We start from the raw sequence: 21,860 nt of genomic DNA on the forward strand, positions 1-21,860 counted from the left end.
AAAACATCCGGCACTTTACACACTTAATGACACCTACTGTCGTGGAGGGGTATTACAATAACAAATAATATTTGATTCTTTAAGAAGAGGCTCTTATCCAGAGCGACTTACAATAGAAATTGGGGTAAAGGGCCTTGCTCAATGGCACATCGGCAGATTTTTCACCTAGTGGGCTCAGGATTCGAACCAACGAACTTTCAGTTACTGGACAACACTCTTAACCACTAGGCTACCTGCCTGACCTGTGAATGGAACTTTGCACTGAGTGGGAAAAAGCATAAAACTACAAGGGGGATATTTAATGGCAGAACATATGTTTTATTATTTTTTGGGATGCGTCTATAAAATTATGATTTCACATATTCTCAACATCTTTTAAAAACAGTATGTGCCTCCTGTTTTCTGAACAAAATGCTACAATAAAAAAAGTTAAAATTATGATATGCAGTCCTGACAAGACTATGCAGAAGGGGATTCTGCGCCTGAACGATCCATACTCTGCAGCTCCTCCTCCTCCTCATTGCTTGAGTTTAATGAAGAGTCACTGTGATGAGGGGTGGTGAAGTTTATCTCCAAGATCTGGAAGGTGGCACCTGAACTCTCCCTCTGTGGGTTTGTTGAGTTTGCTCTGTGTGCTGCCTGAGCTGCTGCATATGCTGCCTGAGCCATTGCCTTCCCTATGGCCCTCCAGGAATTGCTGCAGAGGTTCTGGCTTTTGTGCTTGCAAAACAAATGATGGCTGCCGAAATAGCCCCCACAGGTGGTACACTGGACCAGCCGAGGGTTGCACTTGTGTTTGTGGAGCACGCCAGGTGACCAGAACTCTCGAGAGCAGGCCTGGCAGACATGAGTAGGTTTGGGGCGGGTGTAGGGTTTCAGCAGCATATGAGCAACGCCTTTAGGCCAGCCTGGGCCACGTTTGGAGAAGGCAGGTCGAGGATGGCAAGGCAGAGCTAAACTGTGCATGTTGACCTGGTGTCTGATGAGGAGCATGTCATTCTTGAATATGCGGCAACACATGTTGCATGGATGAAGGTGCCTTTCCTTGACATGATGGTGCAGAAGAATAGGCAGAGCAAAAGTTTCTTGGCAGAATCGGCACAGCAAGGGACCCGGGGACACCACATCAGGCTCAGGGGTCTGGAAGACACTCTGGCTTGCCTCCAGGGATGGTGGAAAGGAGAACGAGGAGTAGCCCAGATCTATGGCGTCAGGAGAGGGGAGCTGAAGTGGAATATCCCAGGTGGGCTCAGCAGTCGTTTGACTCAGGTTTGGTTTCATGTCAATGGAGAGGTTCAGAACAAGATCCCTAAGGACCACAAGGCACTGGACACAGAAGGACAAATTTCTAAGGGAATCTCTCCAGCCACAGTTACGGCAGTAGATCTTCTTTGGATTCAGGTCCAATGGCTCTTCCTCCTCAATAGATGTAGAGGATTGTGGAGCAGTGGGATTTCCTGGTAGGCAGAGCAAAAAATATATGACAGGGACATATAGAATATTAGAAATCCCCAGTTCAAGTGGCTCATAGTGGGCATTCATAAAATGATGTGCAAGTCCCTGGCATAAAAGGAAGACAGAGAGCTGTGCAATAAAGATGCAAAATACCTGTAAAATCAAACCCAGGTGTCCCTGTTTTTTGGTGGCATCTCTAAATGTATCCAGCCCTCAGGTCGAATATGGTATTGAAGCTGGGTGATTGAGAACACCTGAAACAGGGGACCAAGATACTTTAAGCTTAGATCCATTTTGATAACGCAAAAAAGCAACTCAAAGGTAACTTTATTTTAGAAACGCATAACTTTCTTTTAAACAGCAGAGGGCGTAGTAAACTAAATTATGTTCATCTTGCTATCGGTACAGGGCATCTGCTGTCGTGTTAATTACTCCTTGCGCGACGGCAAAAACCCTATATTTAATTTAGATTCAGTTTTTTCGTTTATCTATAAGTCTCTACAAATAGCCTGTACACTTATTCAATTACCTGCGCTAGGTGAGGGATTACGTTTGGGATTGTCCGCAGAAAGATTGGTCTCCCGTTGGTTGATTTATGGTCAGTGATTTTTTTGGGGGCTATTTACTACCTTGAAGAATGTTTTCATTCCGATTTTAATTGATAAGCGTCTGTCTGTAGTTACAGCTGCTAGGCAATAGCGGGTGACGTCACAAGCACAAATTAATAAAAATTGCGGGTAAGGAAAGACACATTGAAAGGCAACCAGACAAATGTATCATTCTGTAGCAGCCCTCGGGGCACCTTTATTACATATTGGCAGTGTCCAGGCATGTTACATGGGGAGAACAATGAAAACGTCCATTCAGGCCTCTGGTCATTTCGTCATCATGCCAAACTTAAATCAAATAATTTATGTAAAGTTCATTAGAATATTTATGACATTTAAATTAAGTATAACAAATCAGAAATATAGGTGACAAGGCGTAGCTGGTGGCAGGATTATCCTAATTCGAGTCATTGACTATTAGTCTTCATTACAACCATTGTTTAGGATGACATCATGTTAAAATCCATGCATGACACCAAAGAAGAACCATTGGGCCTAAACCAAACGAACTTAAGAGGATAAATACACTGATATCTATTATACCCTGCGCATTTAACAATAGCAGTACAATTTAGAAGTTAATCATAATTCACCACTACACGAACCAGAAACCGTATATAAATAGATGCAATTTCTAAGAGACGTTATGTAACTCCCAAACATTACAATCCATGGTTCACTTATCACAATAATCTTTGTCAAAAAGTAAATATCCAACAGGTTTTATAAAATGCACGGTGGTTGCATTTCATCTTCTACTACAGAAAACGTACTTAGCAATATAAAAATCATAAAACAAACAAGAAAAGCTCCATGTCAGACAGCATGAAAGCCAATTTACATACACCTCTAAAAATAATGTAAAACCAGTAACTAAATTCTCATGATCATCATTTAAAGATAATCAAAACAGAGGGAACAAACACAATGCCCAAAACTAATTATTGTCGTTCTTAGTCCAGATAAGAAACAGATGGGTTTAACAAAGGTTTACATCTTTTGGTTAGTAAGTCAGTCACTCCAAGTGTGATGTGTGCCTTGAACATCCTAACAATCCAAAAATGACAAATGCTGAACAATCAGTGGGATGCCTCAGGCCACCTGTTTAAAATCCTGCAAGAAATTCCTCACATTCTAAAAACACCTCAAACTTATGATCTACATTTCACACCCAACCTCAAACCAACAAAAACCCTTGACCAAATTCAAATTCTTTAAAACCCCTCTGATACTTCGTCTCCCTCCCCAATCACTTTACAGAAAACCCCCCTTCCCCATTATCTCTTGCTGCGGCCCGTCGCCTCTTGCTTCTCCTCCTCCTCTTCCTCCTCCTCCTCTGGGTGGCTGCTCTGCTGGTGGCCCTTCAGGTTGCTCTCTCGGCCAAAGCTCTTGCCACAGGTAGGGCAGGCGTAACGCCCTTTGGTGTGTGCCCGGTTCTTGTGGGCTTCTAGCTGCTCGGGACGGGCAAAGCTCTCCTCACACTCCTCGCAGGGGTGGGCCTTACGTGGGGTGTGCTTTTCCTTCTTGTGGGTGCGGAGCTGGGCCAGGGCAGGGAACGTGAGCTCACACTCAGGGCAGGGGTGCTGCTTTGGGGGAGCGGGAGCCGCTTTGAGTTTCTTCTCCTCTGCTGGGGCTTCACTGTCGTCTTCTCCGGCCTCCTCGCCTGCTGCTGCTTTAGGACGGCCCCGCCGGCCACCCCCTGCTGCTGCTGCTGCTTTCCCCTTGGTCTCAGCCGGAGCTGCTGCAGCCTCCTCTGCATTGTTTCCAGTCTCCACCTCCTCTGTGCCCTCTTCTTTCTTCTTTCTCCTCTTCCCTTTCTTCTCTCCGACCGTTGCGTCCTCTGCTTTAAAGGGCCGTCCGCGCTTCTTGGCAGGCGAAGCACTGCCGTTGCAGTGCTGGTCACCGGCGTGGTTCTCCTGGTGCATTATTAGCTCAGACTCGGTCTCGAAGCCCCGGTTGCACTTCCCACAGCGGTGGGTCTTGGTAGGGTCATCTGGCTCATCCACTTCTGCCTCTGGACGGGGGTGCTGGGCCAAGCGGTGGGTACGAAGGAGGGCAGGGCTGCGGAAGGTCTCACTGCAGTCCTTACACACAAATTGCCTCTCTGGACAGACCTGTCTCCTGTGGGTCGTCAGCTGAGGGGGAACAGAGTGAACAGAATGAAAATGTGAGTCAAGGCTGAGGGAAGAGTCTAGTGATTGACATTAACTGTTCTAGCCACAAGCAGGACTGCATTTTTACTTGTCTGAAAGCTTGTCGCAAAAAAAAAAAAAAAAGGATCTGTAACACCATGGGCCAAAAAGATGACTGAAAACTGTTGAGTGATGCAAGGAACCACTTTACAAAATAACATTAATTATCAACACTAGTATTGACAATAGAAGGCTGCTGGTCTCGGATCCCATGTACTACATCTCCTCCTAGTGGCCTTGAGCAAAGGCACATAACCCCCACAAAGTAAAATACTGTACTGATATAAAAGGCTACTGTATAAAATATGGTCCGTCAACCCTCCATCTGGAGAGCTACTGGGTGTGCAGGCTTTTGATCCAACCCTGGTCAAACACACCAGAGTCAAGGTCCTGTTGAGTAGCTGATGTTTTACAATGTGGTGTGTTCAAGCAGGGCTGGAGCAAAAGCCTGCACTCCCAAGTAGCTCTCCAGGAGGATAATTGGCCACCCTACAACATTACAATTACAACCAAATACTTTGATATCTTTATAAAATAACTCCCTCACTTAATGTGCCGGGGATCAAATGGCTAAGGTGGGAGAGGTAGCTAACTAAGATGTTTAACTATTTGTAAGGTTAAAATATTCAGTGTTCAAAGAAATGTTGACAGCATTGGAGTTACTAGTCAATAACTTTTTCTTATTACTTTGTCAGAATTTCATGGCCAGTATTGAATAGAGAATCCTAGCCAATTTTGAGGTCAAGACGGTATTACAAACGGAGTAGGCAGCATTGGTTTCATCAACTGCGCACCCGTATCAACTGAACTGTCGGCAATTTACGGTTATACACGAGTGCCAGTGGAAAGTTATTTTAGGACATCGAACATGAATACATGCTAATAGCTAAATAGTTAGCGAGAACCAGCTATAGTACACAATGTTTAGAATTGGCAATTAGTTTGTCTGTTATTATTTTAACTGCTGCGCAAACATCTCTGTCTCTCCCTCTATGACAACAACCTACTGACACACACGCATGTGATGTACACACCATGACCTTTCCAGGATTTTCATTTCTGACCAAAAATTTGCCCTACCTGGGCAAATAACTCACTAACTAGCAATGAATATCAACAAATTTGCACTTTGATCAAAACGCATCTGGCGACTGCATGATTGAAAGACCCCTCATGCCCGTCAACACAGGACTACAATAATTATACTTGGATGCACTCTGCATAGATTGGGAGGACAGTGAGAAACACATAATATCCAATTCTGATCAGAGTAGCCTAATTGTTTGATTGTGATTTCTTTAATTGTCCATTTAGACAATTTCAATCTATAATCTCCTTGCTTGAAAATGTTTTATTGCCCTGGGCAAGCGTTAATGTAGCCTGGGTGGCAAGTAGCCTAGCGGTTAGAGTGTTGGGTTAGTAAGTAAAAGGTTGCTGATTTGAATACCCGAGCAGACAAGGCAAAAACTGTCGATGTGCCCTTGAGCAAGGCACTTAACCTTTATTTTCTCTAGGGGCTCCGTACTATGGCTGACCCTGTATATCAACACATTTCACTGCACCTATCCGGTGTATCTGACGATAAAAACACCTTATATTGGTTCAGAACCTGTGTCACTGTTCTGCACTCACCTCAGAGAAGGTACGGAAGCTCTCCTGGCAGTGGGGACACTTGAAGGGCTTGTCCTCCTTGTTGTGTGAGCCCTGGTGCTGGGTCAGCTCCTCCGAGGACGGAAAGGTACGGTCACACACATAGCAGGTGAACAGAGTATCTCCCTGGGAAGAAAATAGACGTGCATAAATTATGTTATGCGTTTGCTAAATTGGGGCGGGGGGGGGCACCGCAAATTCCTACTGGTCTAGTCTGGAAATAAGCATTTACAGTTTAAGTCGGAAGTTTACACACACCTTAGGAATTGTGACATTTTGTTTCAATGGATTTGGCCGACATTTAATCCAAGTAAAAATTCCCTGTCTTAGGTCAGTTAGGATCACCACTTTATTTGAAGAATGTGAAATGTCAGAATAATAGTAAATATAATGATTTATTTCAGCTTTTATTTCTTTCATCACAGTCCCAGTGGGTCAGAAGTTTACATACACTCAATTAGTATTTGGTAGCATTGCCTTTAAATTGTTTAACTTGGGTCAATGTTTCATTTCACCCCCCAACATGATGCTGCCACCCCCCGTGCTTCACGGTTGAGATGATGTTCTTCGGCTTGCAAGCCTACTCCTTTTTCCTCCAAACATAACAAGGTTCATTATGGCCAAACAGTTCTATTTTTGTTTCATCAGACCAGAGGACATTTATCCAAAAAGTACAATCTTTGTCCCCATGTGCATTTGCAAACCGTAGTCTGGCTTTATGGCGGTTTTGGAGCAGTGGCTTCCTTGTCGAGCGGCCTTTCAGGTTATGTCGATACAGGACTCGTTTTACTGTGGATACAGATACTTTTGTACCTGTTTCCTCCAGCATCTTCACAAGGTCCTTTGCTGATTTGCACTTTCGCACCAAAGTACGTTCATCTCTAGGAGACAGAACGCGTCTCCTTCCTGAGCGGTATGACGGCTGCGTGGTCCCATGGTGTTTATAATTGCGTACTATTGTTTGTACAGATGAACGTGGTACCTTCAGGCATTTGGAAATTGCTCCCAAGGATGAACCAGACTTGTGGAAGTCAACAACAACAAAAATCTGAGGTCTTGGCTGATTTCGTTTGGATTTTCCAATATTGTCAAGCAAAAAAGCACTGAGTTTGAAGGTAGGCCTTGAAGTACATCCACAGGTACACCTTCAATTGACTCAAATTATGTCAATTAGCCTATCAGAAGCTTCTAAAGCCATGACATCCTTTTCTGGAATTTTGCAAGTTGTTTAAAAGCACAGTCAACTTAGTGTATGTAAACTTCTGACCCACTGGAATTGTGATACAGTGAATTCTAAGTGAAATAATCTGTCTGTAAACAATTGTTGGAAAAATGACTTGTGTCATGCAAAGTAGATGTCCTAACCGACTTGCTAAAACTATAGTTTGTTAATTAACAAAAAAATTGTGGAGTGGTTGAAAAACAAGTTTTAATCACTCCAACATAAGTGTATGTAATCTTCCGACAACAACTGTATGTTGGTCTGAAGCTTATGATATGACAGAAAACATTTTAAGGTAAAAACAGGGCTTCAGTAGGTAATACCATCTAGAAAGTTTTTAATTGTTAGACGGGTTGTGTAGTAGCATACCTGCTGGAGCTGCTGCTTGTACTCCTCACGATGGCTCTTCTTCATGTGCCTCTCCTTGGCTTTGGAGTTACAGAAAGTGATGAAGCACTGGAAACACTGCAGGTTCTCATGCTGGTCTGTGAGAAGAGGGGTCAGCGATATGACAACTGAATATGTATTGCCTTCCCTACCTACCAGATTGATTTCATTCAACCCAAAGAAAATCTGTATTTGTCTATGAGTATGGCTGTGACGGTCATTCCGTTTTGTCAGACGGTGATTAGCAAGCAAATGACTGAAGATCTCAGTAATTGACTGTTAATTAACAAACACATTTAGCATCTCCTACAAGCCACTGATGCAGACCTTTGGAACAACTACATTTAAAAAAAAAATATATATATTTTTTTAAAGTGTAACAAATCCATGTAATATCACAAAACCATTATTTATTTTAGACAGGTCTAAAGAAACATGAAGAAAATGTAGTCTAGTTCAGAAGAACAGGATATCATACTCAGAGTTGTCCTTATGTTAGGCCCTGATCTGGTTATGCCATATGGCTGTGGGCTACACTAGATCATTTGGGAGAAAGGATTTGCTTAGAATTCCATGGCATTATTTTATAGTATTCAGAATACAATTGAAAATAGCTGAACAAAATTGAAAGGGTATTTTCTCCAAATTATTTGAGAGATTGCGCACATGCGACTACTGTGTTGAACAGTAAAAAAAATAAAAATAATAATAATTATACACAGGCACTCCTATATGATAAATTTAGAGTAATGTAACTTTAGTTGTGACAAATGTTGGGTTGTGTTTTGATTTTTACTACATTCTTGGTTACATGATGCAAGTAAAGATTATTATTATATATTTTTTTAAAGTTGCACGAAAGGCATGAGCTCTGCTTAGTTTATTTGGCAAGGCTGTACACACTTCATCAGTCTCTCATTCACAATTTGACAAGCACCTGATAATGCCTCGAATTTCCCAGCTGCATCCTCTGTGTGGCCGAAATGCCCCCTAAAATAATCCATGCCTTTTGCGGACAGTGGCCTTTGTGCCCTTGGGCTGAATATAATAATTATAATTCCCTTCTGCCGGCTGTGTGCCTAAGCACCTCTCACTCGCTCTCCGTCACGTGATCAGGTCTTTCTCACAGGCTAAAAGTGACGTCAGACACGTCAGGGAGGCAACTGTGCGTGTCCTTATCCAATTCCGAAGTGTATATTGAAGATATTCGAAGAACCGTCCAAATTTACTTTGTCAGCCAACAAGATGAGTAGGCCTAACGAACAGCAAACGCACTAGCCTATGTCAATCGATTATCACCCATACTACAAAAGTTGACCTATTCTATTCTGTGCGAGAAATACATATTCCTAACAGCCTGGGACAGTTGTGGGATGCAATAGATCCCAAATTAATACAAACACTAGCATCAAAAAACCTGTTTCAAGCAATGAGCCTGACGCAAGAGATGAGAACGGCATAAAATGTTGATAAACTATCGGGCTATTTCTTCACATTATAAGCGCAGCAATGCGCACACGGCAGTAGGTTATAAGCTCAAATGTTCCATTAGCAGGAAAACACAATTTTCAAAAGTGCAATTATGCATGTAATGCTTTTATGATAAAAGGTGCATTTTTATGGTGTATACTATCTTCCCCGAACTTGAAACTCACACGCTGAGTATTTATGCCAGTTAAGCTTTACACCCAATATGTGTGCATCTTTTAAGGTCTTTGTATAATAAGTAATTTCTTGTACCCCAAAGCATATGTTGTTAACATTGTCTGTTTGTATACTTTTATATGTATACTGTTTTTTCTGCAATAAAAATACAATTTCAACAAAAATAAATAACTGCCACCCAACTCACATGGTTGAATGGTGGGTGGAGGCGGTGCTTTGAAGGAGGAGATGGGTTTGTAGGGTTCTGCTGGTTTCTCAGTGGTCAGTTCTGCAGGGGGGTCTGGTGGCCCCTTCCCCATCACTATCTCCTCTATATTCAGTATGTCTGAGTCCATCGTGGGAGACTGGATGTCCTGAAAAGTTTAAACATAAGATGATCGAGTTAGCCAACCAGGGAGGTACATTACTATGTAATGTAGCCAGATGGGCTTTAATATAGCTAATAATAAATTATCACATTGTAAACTAGATAAAGTTATGACAGACATTTACTTATATTTTAAATAACTAAGTCTTGTACACAGGCGTATCTCAATTAAATCCTACTTATTTGGACTGAATGCTAAAAATAAAAAAGGGTTCACTGACTTTATGGCTGGCTGGCTAATTCGATGTTAGTTGCGAACTAAGTTCTTGACTAGTTAACTACATAGCCAGCTGTTCACTAACATTAACTACAGCTAACTAAATGCCCATAATTGATTTTATAGCTTTAATTTGCTTGCAAAAGTTAGAAATAAGAACGTCAAAACATGCACAGCTAGCAGCTCAAGGCTCTAACGTTAGCTGAAATAGGCTCCCAAACCAACAAGGCCCTAAAGTTAGCTAACGGTGAGAAGGATGCCCATATCAGCTAACGGTAGCAGGTTAGTCGACATTAGAAGGATAGATTGCGAGTTTCCTCAGAAACAGATTATAATTTTCACAAAGTGAAGCAACGGTAGTTATACTTTAGCTAGATGTATTTAATGTATACACTATGCCAAAGACGATAGACATGTTACATTTGTACTAATGTTAACGTTTGTTTAAATAGGACTTCGCGAAACTCATGTTAGACAAACGATAGCCTTTTCCAACCATTAGCTACACCGACACGGATGTTACACAGCCCGATATTTTCGTTACGAATTTATAAAAAATAAAATGTTTAGGGGTCAGTTTTAGGTTCTTGCTAGACGGTTTCAGTCAGTTGTGTCTTTACCTTAGTCTTCTCCATCAATGGTTTGCTGAGCTAACACCAAGTTCGAATAACAACCTAGCTAGCTAAATTAGCTGGCTGGCTAACAATTTAAAACGGAGAATTAACAATTTAGTATATTACGGAAGTTTAGTTCACGGAAACCAACTGCCCCACCATGATATGGTAAATATGTAGTCATAAGTCTTAAACGATATTAGCAAACTAACGTTACAGCTAAACATGAATTGCGAACAAGCCGTTAGCCACCTACCTCAAACCGCTTCCAGTACAGTGAATGTGGAAATTGAATTGCCCCTTGTCACGTGACAAGGGGCAATATTTCGGTCTTCAACAAAACAATTCCATTTTGAATGCTTCTCTGCTCTTTCTCCTTAACTTGAGCAAATGCATACACGTGTTTGTCTATGATTGGGTGCAGTTGATTTGGTAAATCATCGAATTAATTCGCTGTTTGTTGCTAGAGATTTGATGAATAACTCCGGTGAAAAAATTTACCTTGAGAGCAGCAGGTGGACCAATACAATTCACAACCCAAACAGTCAGGAAACGTACATGTATTTGCTCCAACAGTAGTAACTCAATTATTCAATTTACAAAGAACGCCAAAAACACATGCTGAAGCTTATTGGCATGTAAACAACAAAACAAGGTTCAGAAGAAAAATTCAGCACTATTTTAAAATTATAATTTCAAAAACATCTTCAAATGTATTTTCACTTGGTTTGAGACATTGACTTTATGGTTATCATTAATTCTCTTCTCACATTTTATTTTGTAGGCAAATTCATACAAAAGCCATTGCATACATTAAGATTACATTTACACAGTAGGCCAAGGGACCAAGTTCCTAATTTGCTGCACAGGACTGAAGCTGACACTGAAAAGAGAGAAGGACTCAAAAGAACTATGGTGTAGGGGGAGAAATATGAAATCAGAGCTTCTAAACTAAAAGAAAAAACATATTTAAGGAAAAGCCAAACATAGCATTAAATAAAACATGCACCACTTAATAAATCTTATCAGCTTCAAAAACTCCCTTGACTGTGGAAATTCAAGAAGCAGTTGTGGTTACGAGAGATGCAGAGAAACACGCAACACTTGAGGCATCGTACTCGAGACATTCGCTCACAGCCTCCGAAGCGGCACCTGCCACCTTCTCCCTCCCCAAGCTGCTCCGGCCAGTGGCCCAAACCGTCATACCGCGTGGCCACGTCAGGGAGAGGACTATCCTGTAGCAGGCCAGGATCTGGGGCTGTGCCCGGGGAGTGTAATTTCTGAGGAGGGGGGTGCGGAGGGGCTGCATCCTGGGTGTCTGAGCCACTAGAGAGGATCAAGGCCTTGGAGACCTCTAGCCTGAATGCCATGAGGTTCAGAGGCTCAGGCAGAGGAACATGATCCTGCCTGTACTGCATCCACGAGTTTACCAGAGCCAGATCTGTAAGGTACCACAGAACAGCCTGTGGCCAGCTAGTTGGTGCTGAGGCTGAGAGTGGGGAATGGTAGAGATTCAGTAAGTCTCTATTGAGGCTGGTTGCTTTTTGAGCCTTCTCGAAGCTGTCGATGAGAGATGCCATGTTCTGCTGGGCCTTCCCTACAGTAGAGAGGATGAAGCCGAGATGGTACCTGTGTAGCATCAGCCGCCCGTCAGAGCTAACAAACTCATCACCCATCTGTCCTTTGGCTCCTCCCACCTTGCCCGCACCATGCACCCCAGACCCAAGGAGGTGCTCCAACATGGCAGGGGTAGAGAGCTCCTGCTTGCAGAGATACACCATCCCATCTCTGGACACCATTTTCTCAACAGTTGCCTCTTTGTTGGAGAGATCCAGACTAAGGTTGAAATCTAGGATCAGACCGTCAGATCTAACTAAGACTGTGCTGTGCAAGGAGGGCCGCTTGTTGTTGACCTCTCTACACGTCAAAGGGAGAGGGTATTGATCGACTCCATGGTCACCCTCTCTTCTCAGCATCAGGCATCCGGCCCGAACGTGGTCCATTAACGGTCTAACCCTCCAAAGGGGGTCAGTTTTAAGACTAAAACAGTCCTGGCTGGATGGTATGTCCCCACACCTCTGCCAAATGCTGTGAGGGACTGTGGATGTCTGGGTTGTGGATTCGGCAGACACAGACTTGGAGCTAAGAGCTTGTATTTGACTGTGGCCGTGTGTAAGTGTGTGGCCGCTGCCATCCAGTTCACCTCTAGTTGTGCCAACTGTAGGGTTAGCTGGGGTGTGTAAAGCTCTGAGTGGGTTGCGTGTAGGGTCTCCCTCCTTAGGCCTGTCTGGATTACCACTGTGTCCAGCTTCCTGGGTGTCCATGGGATCCCCTGCTGGCGCTGGAGATGACAGTTGCAGTTTGCAGGAGAGTTGGGAGAAGCGGGAGGAAGACATGGTGTCAGCAACCAGAGGCACCCTGGTGAAGTCCTGCCAGTACAGCTTGAGACTGGGGAACTAGGAGAGGAGAAAGGGAGAACGACATTGAAGACAATGTTAGTTTATGCAGTATTAGATAGTGTGCTCATAAGAATAACTGTAGACATTCAAAAGTGCAGAGATTAGTATGAGTTTGACCCAATAAGCCTAACTAATTTGTTCTTTACATGTCCCATTCAGTGTAGTAAGGATGACGATGCAATAAAACTAAACGCCACATGAATAAGATTAAGGTTATACGCCAATAGTTTCATTTACATACCTTCAATGTTCCCATGGCAATGTGGATTCCAACAAACTGTGCCACCTCTTTTGCTGTCACTGTGTTCGAAAGATGGGACACTTTATTTGTGCACCAGGCAATCTCTGCCCAAGCGTCCCAACCAAAATACTTGGAGAAGTAATCAATGGGTTTCCTGTAGCCAGTCCCTGTCTGGGACCCTACCGTAGATCCTGAATGAGCCTGGCTTTCTGTGGTTGGCAAGCTGAGGAAAACAATTTACATCAAAACTGACATATCCTTAAGGATACATACAGTACATGACAATAAAAAGTAGAAACTTTAAAATTAAATTGTACAGTGTAGTCATGAGTAAAATGCAAATTATAATACTTACTAGTTTGGTATATCATTTGAATGCAGTGAGGCATGGCTTTGGCTGTCATGGAAACAGGCCATAACTACAGCCTCAGGGTCAGGCTGCGGGTCAGAACATTCAACAACCTCTGACTCCACTTCGTCAGAATTCTGAAGTAGGAAATCAACAAGCTCCTCAGTGTCTTGCTGCTCAAAGTCCAGCTCACCTGGAAAAAAGAAACAGTATTTAGTTACATCTATGGATAACTTCACTATTGCTTATGAAAATGTACATTGCTACAACACATGACTCATGTTGAAATCTTACCTTCTCCATACTCATTGATCTCAGATCCCAACTTTGCTGCTCTCCTGTTCACCTCATACTCCTCTACTGCAGGGTTGGTAGTGGATAGAGTCTCCATTGGATGGTTGAGTTTGTCCTCTCCAGGCACCACCAGCGCTGGTACTCCCTGCTCACTTTGAGATGGCTCCTCCAGAAGCTCCCTCTCCTCCTTCACTGGGTAGAATATGCACTGCCTGGTACTGCTGTGCTCTACATTCAATTGGGATTGACCTTGACTAACCTGGGGATCATTCAAAACCAGGTTGTTTTCCTGCTTCACCAGATACATCCTGACCCCCCTCTGCTCCACTGTGTGTCTGGCAAGAGAGTTGTGTGGCACAGGAACCAAATCTGAGGTGTTCTCCTCCACCTTGACCTCTTGACCTCTCAAGTCTGCCATGAGCACCACTCCATTCTCCCCCACTGCTGTCTCTCTCTGCCTTGAGGTGAGGAACCTCTCCAGTATGATGCCTGGGGATTGGCCAGTGTCTCTGTCGTTCTGGTCCCCTGCTACTCCCTTCATCACCATCCCATCTTCGGTCTTCAACACCTCCACTACACTGGTGGTGACTGACTCTAGCTCAAACACTACCTGGTCCTCAGGGTCCTCCTCAAGCGGTGAGATGAAGGATCCAGATGGATATGGAGCTGTTAGCATGTTTTGCTCAGAGATAGAGGTGATCTCGGTCTGTAAACTGATGGGAGATGACTGACCAGGATGGAGAGTAGTGACGTCTGCTTCATCCTTGATTTCAGTATCATTATTGAGTGAATACAGCTGGTAGACTACCTGACATTCATCAATTTCTTTCTCTGGTTCAATTTCTCTCATGCCCTCTCCTTCTAGACTCTTCTTTGTGGCTGAACCTCTCCTCCCACGTCCAACTCCTCTTCTCCTGCCCCTGGTGTAATTCTTTCTGACCACTCCCCTCTTTTCCACTTCTCTTCTCTGCACCATAATCTCCTCCTCTTCTTGCTTGATCTCCAGCGGGTCAGAGGGGCAGGATTCGGTCTGTACATTTTGTGTTGTTACAGTTCTATTCACATTTTCAATCTGAGCATGTGCAGATAGTGCATGAGTGCTATTGTTTTCATGAGTGCTGTTTTCATGAAGGCTGGATCCCTCATTTGGTTTACTGTCTTCATGAGGTGAGCTCTGGTGTTCCCCCTCATTTGTGTCCCCATCCCCAACAGTGACCAAATCCACCTCCAGTAGTAACTCCTCTTTAATTTCATCCTCAATAGGCCCTAGGTGCTCAAATCCAGAAACAGTAGGTATGAGAGCATCAGCAGTGTCATTCATTTTGCACTGACTCTCTGACTTAGTGTCTGCTGTTTGGTGACAGCTGTGGAGGGGGGCTATGGGTGTGAGGTGAGGAGGAAAAAGACTCCCGGACTGAAGGGGTTGGACCTTGTCAGATTTGGCCAGATAAGTGAATTGAACTTGTGGAGGGGAGTAAGAAAGAGTTGAATTTGGGGCCATATGAGAAAATGATTCCATCCCCTCTGAGGTTTTATCCATGTTCTTCTCCCTTTCCTTCTGTCCACCTTCAACAAGTGCAGCAGCCAGAGGCAGAGAGGGGGAAGGGTTTAGGGCTGGGAAAGAGACTCTCTCCCCTCTTTCTCCCAACCCTATCATCTCCACCGCCATATCCCAGTCAGATGCTACCTGCATTCCAAATGTGTTTTGACTCAATGAATTTTCAATGACCTCTTCAGTCACATTTAATGGAGGCTGGCCTAGATGTGACCCAGAAACGCCCTCAAAGATGTTGCCGTTAGTGTAGGTGAGACCAGGGCTCTCCACTGCATGCAGGGCTGCCTTGTGCTCCTGGAGGGACGAGACGTCAGAGAACCTCTCACCACAGTCCTTACATTCAAGGGCTCGCTGGGAATGAAAGCCACTGATGATCCCCTTTGGCTCCACTTTTTGGGCCTTACGTTTCCTGCTGGTCTTTGGCTTGGTCGGAGATGTGTCAGAAGAATGAGACGTAGTCTTATAAGGAGCCAACACAGAGAGTGCTGTGTGGTTCTTTTTGGGTCTCCCTACTTTTCTTCCCCCTCCAGCAGCTAGCATTTTTAGTTGTTTGCTTTTTGGCCCTTTCTTCTTATGGATGGGATGGGTGTCTTGGTGGAGATCTGTTTGACCTTGGGGGGCTTTTGAGGCATCTAATTTGTAAACTTTCAATTGGGGCTGTTTGTGACCTTTTAGTAGGAGTAGGGACTGTTGCTTTATTTCAGGGTCGGGCATATCTTCTGATATTGGGCTTGTTTCCGCATTCGGTTTATTTTTCTTTCTTCCCGTTTTTGACACCTTTTTCCCCTTTGTTTTCTTAGGCTGGTCCTCCTGCGCCATCTTCTGCTGCTTTTTCTTTTTTGGCTTGGGTGGAGTGATCACCTCTTGCTCGCTAATCGGTTCAGCGCTAATCTGCTCAGAATAAGTCTCACTAATTACATAGTTTTGCTTTTTTACTTTCTTCTTCCTCAGCTTCACTTGATGCACCTGCTCGTCTACCTGCAAGACTTGCTGCACATGTGTGTCACACAATATAGACGGGGATTTGATTTTTGACTTGGAAATATTGTTTTTCTTCTTGACTGTTTTTTGTTTACCAACCTTTAAGGGCAATTTCTTGTCAGGTAGAGTTGAGACACACATTTGGTTCATATCCTGAATCGGGTCTCCTTTCTGAAGCAGCTTAGATGGTTGTGGAAGCTTATTCTGCTTTTTAAGCTTTTCTTTAGGACCAAACTTAACAACAAGACGAGCTTTCGTTGCTCTTGGTCGTTTGGCAGGCTCCCCTTTCAACTCAACCGTCTGCGGTTGCATATTTCCTTGCATTATAGAGTTATTTGGCTGCTTTCTCTTCCTCACTTTTACAAATTCTTGTACTGACATCAAATGCACAGGCAGTTGTGAACTCTGTGGCGCCTTTGTCTCTGACGGCGGAGGGAATATTTCTGACGTCTGAGTGCGAGGCATCTCTCTGCTGTTTAGTGCGTTGTTAGAAGCAGACTTATCTATCAGTGTCTGCAACTGCTCTTGTGATGTCTGTTTGTTTCCTTCGCAAGGATTTTCCAAAATGTGCTGCTGGTCATTCTCTGTGTTTTCTAGAAGAGGTTTCTCAACTGATCTTTGCTGTCCTATTCCCATCTGTTGCGTCTGTCCAATACTGGAGTAGATCTGATCAAACTGTAATGTCTCCATCTGTGTGGCTGTCTCTCCTACCTGGCTTGTTTGTCCAGGAGGAGTTTGTGCAAACTTAACTGTTGGTACCAATGAGGAAGTGGAGAGTTCTTCCTGCTGGTCAGTTTTTAATGGCGTCAGCTTTAACTCCACTGTTGGTATGAGTGACGGGACAGACATGTTTCCCCCCTGAACCATTAGATTCTGTCCAGAAGTCCGTTCAAATAGAAATGTTGGTATTGAGGAAGCAGACATAAGTCCATGTTGATCGGTTTGAGTCTGTTCCAATTCCAGAGTTGGTACCAGTGAAGGAGTGACTTCCAACACAACCGTTTGACTTTGTTCAGTCGTTTCCCTGAGCTCAACTGTTTCACTGTGACAGAACACCTGTTCCACTGACACAGTCTGAATCTCTTCTTCAACTGTCTGACCAGTCTGTTCAAGTAACTGCTGAGGAATCATCTCTCCTTCATGTGTTTGTGTTAATCCAGCATGCTCAGCGTATGTAACTTCCTGTGTGTGTGAAAGTAATGGGGTCTCCATTTGTCCATCTGATATTACAGGTTCCAATGTAATAATTGGTTCCAGTGATTCACATTGTGGCTTTGCCTGTTCCAGTCCCATTGACTTTGTCTCTCCACCCCCAATCTTTTTCAGCTCTATAAACTGTGGTTGAGTAAAACGGAATTGCAAATGCTCTCTCTTTCCCTGTAGCCGCTGTAGAGTCAATGGTTGACCGTGTGGCAGCACCTGTCCCAGTATCACCACCTGGTTCACTTTGCGCACGTTCCCCAAAGACTCTATTAGTTTCCGGATTTGTTCAGTGTCTATGTTGTCCACCTGCTGGAGGGGCCCAAGGGATTCCATTTGGAAAAAGGTTGGCTGGCCCAAAATAGCCTGGGTTATGATGGGCTGACCTGGCTTCACTAGTTGGCCAGCTAGTGTGGTGCTGCTGGGTGCTGTAATACACAGGTTGTGCTTGTGTTTCATGTGATGCAGACGTGTCTTGGCAGTCTTGAAGGTTGCCTTGCACACGGAGCAGGACAATTTTACCACTGCAGTGCCTAGATACAAAGAATACAGATGAAAGTTTACATCTTGGCGTAAAAGGTGAAGTAGTCATTTGTCACTAACAAAAAGGTTTGGCTCTGCGTAGAATCACAAGCTTTATCACTGTATAGTGTATATCACTAGCGTTTCACTGCACATCCCAGTATGGGAAGTTGTGTGACATGAAAACAAACAAGTGTTTCAGTACTCACCACTATTCTTCTTTAGCTGTGCCTTCGTCAGTGGTGTGATCCCTCCACCTCCTTCCGGCGAATGCGCTAGTGCGTGTTTCTGGAGGGCCTTGGACATGCTAAACCTCTTGCCACACTCCTTACACGCATAGGGCCTCTCCCCTGTGTGCGTGCGGCGGTGATACTTCAGTAAGGTGAGTGTCTTGCAGGGTTTTCCACAGTCTGAGCAGGTGTATCCGTACAGGCCGAAGTGAAGCTTCTTATGGAGGGTGAGCTCAGAGGAACGGCTGAAGGCTTCACCACAGATGGGGCACTTGAAGGGCGTCTTTTCCGTGTGTGCACGCTGATGAAGCATGAGGTCACTGGAGTTGGTGAATTGGCGGTCGCAGACGTAGCATGCAAACAGGGCATCCACCAGCATGCACTGCTCGTACTCTGCCGGGTGACTCTGCTTGAGGTGGCGCTCTTTGCTCTTGTGGTCGCTGAAGATGATGTGACACTCCAGGCACTGCAGAGAGATCTGGGAAGCTGGGGGAGGGAGAAGGGATTAGAGGACAGAACACTTGTATCCCAGCTTCAAATCTATATTAACACACAATAGAGGTTATTATAAGAGCAAAAAAAATGAATGAACTGGAGTAATAGCTTACAACTGCTTATGAAAGAACTACAAATAAATCACCTAAAAACACTACAGGAGACATTATGAGATTCTGTCTGCAATACTAAAGCCTTGAAAGATAAATACAAAAATGTATTACATGGTAACCAGTCATGTCAGACTATCAGAGAAGTTAAATACTCACATGTGAGAGGCATCACCATTTTTGGTGGCCTAGACATGTCCATCTTGAGTGGATCCATTCTGTCCTTCTTGGGGGGAATATCTTTTCTGTCACCAGCAGTCACGTCATTCACATGGGTCTCCTTCTGTGCATCCTCAGGTTGGCCCAGTTCCCACTCTTCAGGAGCAGCAGACTCTAGAGGAACAGCGGATAGTTCAAGTATTATCTCTGTAGAAGCAGTGGGGTCTGAGACACACTCCAAAGCCTCTTCTACTGTGGCAGGTAGCAGTTCCCTCATTGGTTGTTCTTCAGTTTCCATGTATTGTTCATCTGTAACTATTGGTTGTTCCTCGATTTCTACTGCTTGTTCAACTGTCTCCACTGGCTGTGTCAAGCGCTCCATGGCCGACTTGGTTCCTGCCTCCACAACTGGAGGTTCCTCCATGTCTGTAAAACGAATTCCCTGCAAAAGAGTGACAAGTTCAACAACCCTCACACAACATCTGCATCAAGGTAAAACACAATGGTGTGGAAAACAGTGAAGCACACACTGCACACTAAAACACAGGCTAAAATAGAGACGTTTTATTTATTTAAAAAAAGAAAACGACGCATAATGTGTGCATGTAAAGCAACCGACTCTGTATTCTAAAGAGAGTATACGCCCATAAAATGGCCATCCCAAACTAAGCCTATAGGCTCTGATTCCAAGGGAATCATGACATGCTGCTGCCTTTATCGACAGCTGGCAGGCAGGCAAATTAATGGACACTATATTTGTATGACAAAGATGCTCTCAAAGAGGGATGGATAATAGGCTACAAGGATGGTATTTTACATTGCACTAGAACAACAAGCCTACAACCAGGGTACTTTACTGCTGCGCAAATGACGGCCCGACTAAACATGCCAAATACTGACGAGGAACGTTATTGCTCACAACTAACTGGTGTCCATCCATCATCTTTAATTGTTCGGATGTCTTGCTGCTAGGCTACTGGACAGCTCAGAAAAGGCATTGATGAAAGGCATACAAATAGCCTATATTGCGTGGATTTAAAACATTTGCAACGCTCAGCATTACACACAAGCGGCATATGTATCGCCGTATTTCTGCTCTTATGATCACACCACTATGTGTAAATCTATAACGTTACCTATGCTGGTTTCTTTATCCCAAACATCTCCGTGTCGTTTCTCGCTTCGCACAAAGCCAACAGAAACGAGCTGCAGAGATTATGGAGTCATACACAAACCAGGTTGCAGAATGGGATTTGTAGTTTTTCCTGGGAAGCATTTATTTGTTGATCAGCCTTAAAGGACCTGCGTGGTAAATCTGCTGTTTGGATTGGCCGTGCAGCATTTACCGTGATATGGCTTCTGGAGAAATTGGGCATTCATGCTTCGCGGAGCAGAGCTGTTGTGAACGAAGTTGGCAAGGAAGTGAATTTGTATTTATACAGGACCTCCCGCCCTCACCTACCGCCAACCAACCATGTCAATGCGGAGCTATATGGAGCCCTCCGTATTATTACATAATTTGAGAGTCGCACAGCGATGCGGTAAAGAGCTCAATTTGGCCTCTTTAAAAAAAAAAAGTTTTTTAAAAGATTTATTTATTTTATTTTTATTTATTTTATTAACAACAAATCAACAAACAACAAATGGCCTCTGCGTGCCTCCAGAGGCTCCGCGATTGCGTCACATCATCCTTTTCTTTCTTTCTTTTTTTCTTTAAAATCAAATCAATACAGGAAGTACATGTGGGAACACAAGTTTATATTCATAATATACAAAGGACAATTGGGCTAGGGCTAACATCACATTACACAAGGACCTTATGGGACATACATACACTTATAATTCTAACAGCTTCTTTGTTGGTAGATTATTTAATTGTCTTAAAATATAGTTCAATGTATTTTTGTAATGTAAGAAAATGTGGTGTTTTGTTTGTAAATTTACATTTGTGAATATGAAATGTGATCAAAAGAATAATGAAAATAATTACATAAAATTGTTTCAACTTATTTCTTTCATAGGTAAAGAATCCAAGCAGTACATCTCTCCGCAATAGTGTAATCTTCATAAATGTGTTCAATTATAAATCTACTGATGTCGTGCCACAATTTCCTTACATGAATACAATGCCAAAAAAGATGCAACACCGTTTCTGAGTGGTCATTACAAAAGGTACAATTTGAGTTTATGTTTTTCTTAAACTTCTTCATACATTGGTTGGCAGGATAATATTTATGAATAATTTTAAAGCAAACTTCCTTAATTTTGTTAACAAGTAGGTATGTGTGTGGCAACATCCAAACTTTTTCCCAACAGATATTAACATTAGAACCGTTCCAATAAGGCATGACCTAAGGTATAGATAGATACAACATCCTGCTGAAACAAGGTTCATATCGCTCTATTGTTGAATGGAAACTAATCTTTCCTACTGATGAGTCAACAGAGTTAATAGAAGGAAGGTTCTGAGGGTCAGATCTTGACACGTTCCTGAATAATAAAGCAACACCCAAGGGAATGGCATCTAAAAGAATGGCAAAATCTTTAGGTGTTACAGGTATCTTGTAAAGTGATAAGAATTCCTTATAACTAAGTAAAAAAAACTCTGCATTTACAAGTTGGCTCACCAATAGGATATTATTTCGGAACCAATATTCTAAAAACAAAGAAGTATTTTTATACACTATATCCCGATTATTCCATATATAATCTCTGTGTGGAGAAAAATTATGCTTATAAATTAAGGACCATGACAAGAAAACCTGCTGATGAAAAGCATAAAGTTTCACTGGAACTTTGTCAATATTATAATTGCAAACCAACATGAAGTTAAGGCCACCAAAAGTAGAGAAGACATGATGAGGAATAAAATTCCACATAGAAGTGGG

The 21,860-nt window shown here is 43.2% G+C and overlaps 2 protein-coding genes across 3 annotated transcripts; both read right to left on the reverse strand.

Moving 5' to 3' along the window:
* Positions 1–2,229: 2,229 nt before the first annotated feature.
* On the reverse strand, positions 2,230–11,030 carry LOC129857255 (zinc finger protein 572-like). Of its 2 annotated transcripts, none has more exons than XM_055925308.1 (5): positions 10,634–11,030; positions 9,367–9,532; positions 7,497–7,612; positions 5,888–6,031; positions 2,230–4,198 (listed from the first exon to the last, which is right to left on the reverse strand). In XM_055925308.1, exons 2-5 carry the CDS (start codon positions 9,512–9,514, stop codon positions 3,341–3,343), a joined length of 1,266 nt encoding a protein of 421 aa, XP_055781283.1. In that variant the 5' UTR covers positions 9,515–9,532; positions 10,634–11,030; the 3' UTR covers positions 2,230–3,340. The 2 variants fall into 2 exon arrangements, with proteins under 2 accessions (XP_055781283.1, XP_055781282.1); XM_055925307.1 differs by lacking the exon at positions 10,634–11,030 and adding an exon at positions 10,384–10,627.
* A 95-nt stretch (positions 11,031–11,125) lies between these two features.
* LOC129857254 (uncharacterized) lies at positions 11,126–20,359 on the reverse strand. Its single transcript, XM_055925306.1, has 7 exons — positions 20,109–20,359; positions 18,973–19,414; positions 18,188–18,694; positions 13,721–17,989; positions 13,433–13,619; positions 13,078–13,300; positions 11,126–12,833 (listed from the first exon to the last, which is right to left on the reverse strand). The coding sequence occupies exons 2-7, from the start codon at positions 19,394–19,396 to the stop codon at positions 11,409–11,411; spliced, it is 7,035 nt and encodes a 2,344-aa protein (XP_055781281.1). The 5' UTR covers positions 19,397–19,414; positions 20,109–20,359; the 3' UTR covers positions 11,126–11,408.
* Positions 20,360–21,860: the final 1,501 nt, after the last annotated feature.

This window comes from Salvelinus fontinalis, chromosome 6 (assembly GCF_029448725.1).
Source record: "Salvelinus fontinalis isolate EN_2023a chromosome 6, ASM2944872v1, whole genome shotgun sequence".
NCBI lineage: Eukaryota > Metazoa > Chordata > Actinopteri > Salmoniformes > Salmonidae > Salvelinus > Salvelinus fontinalis.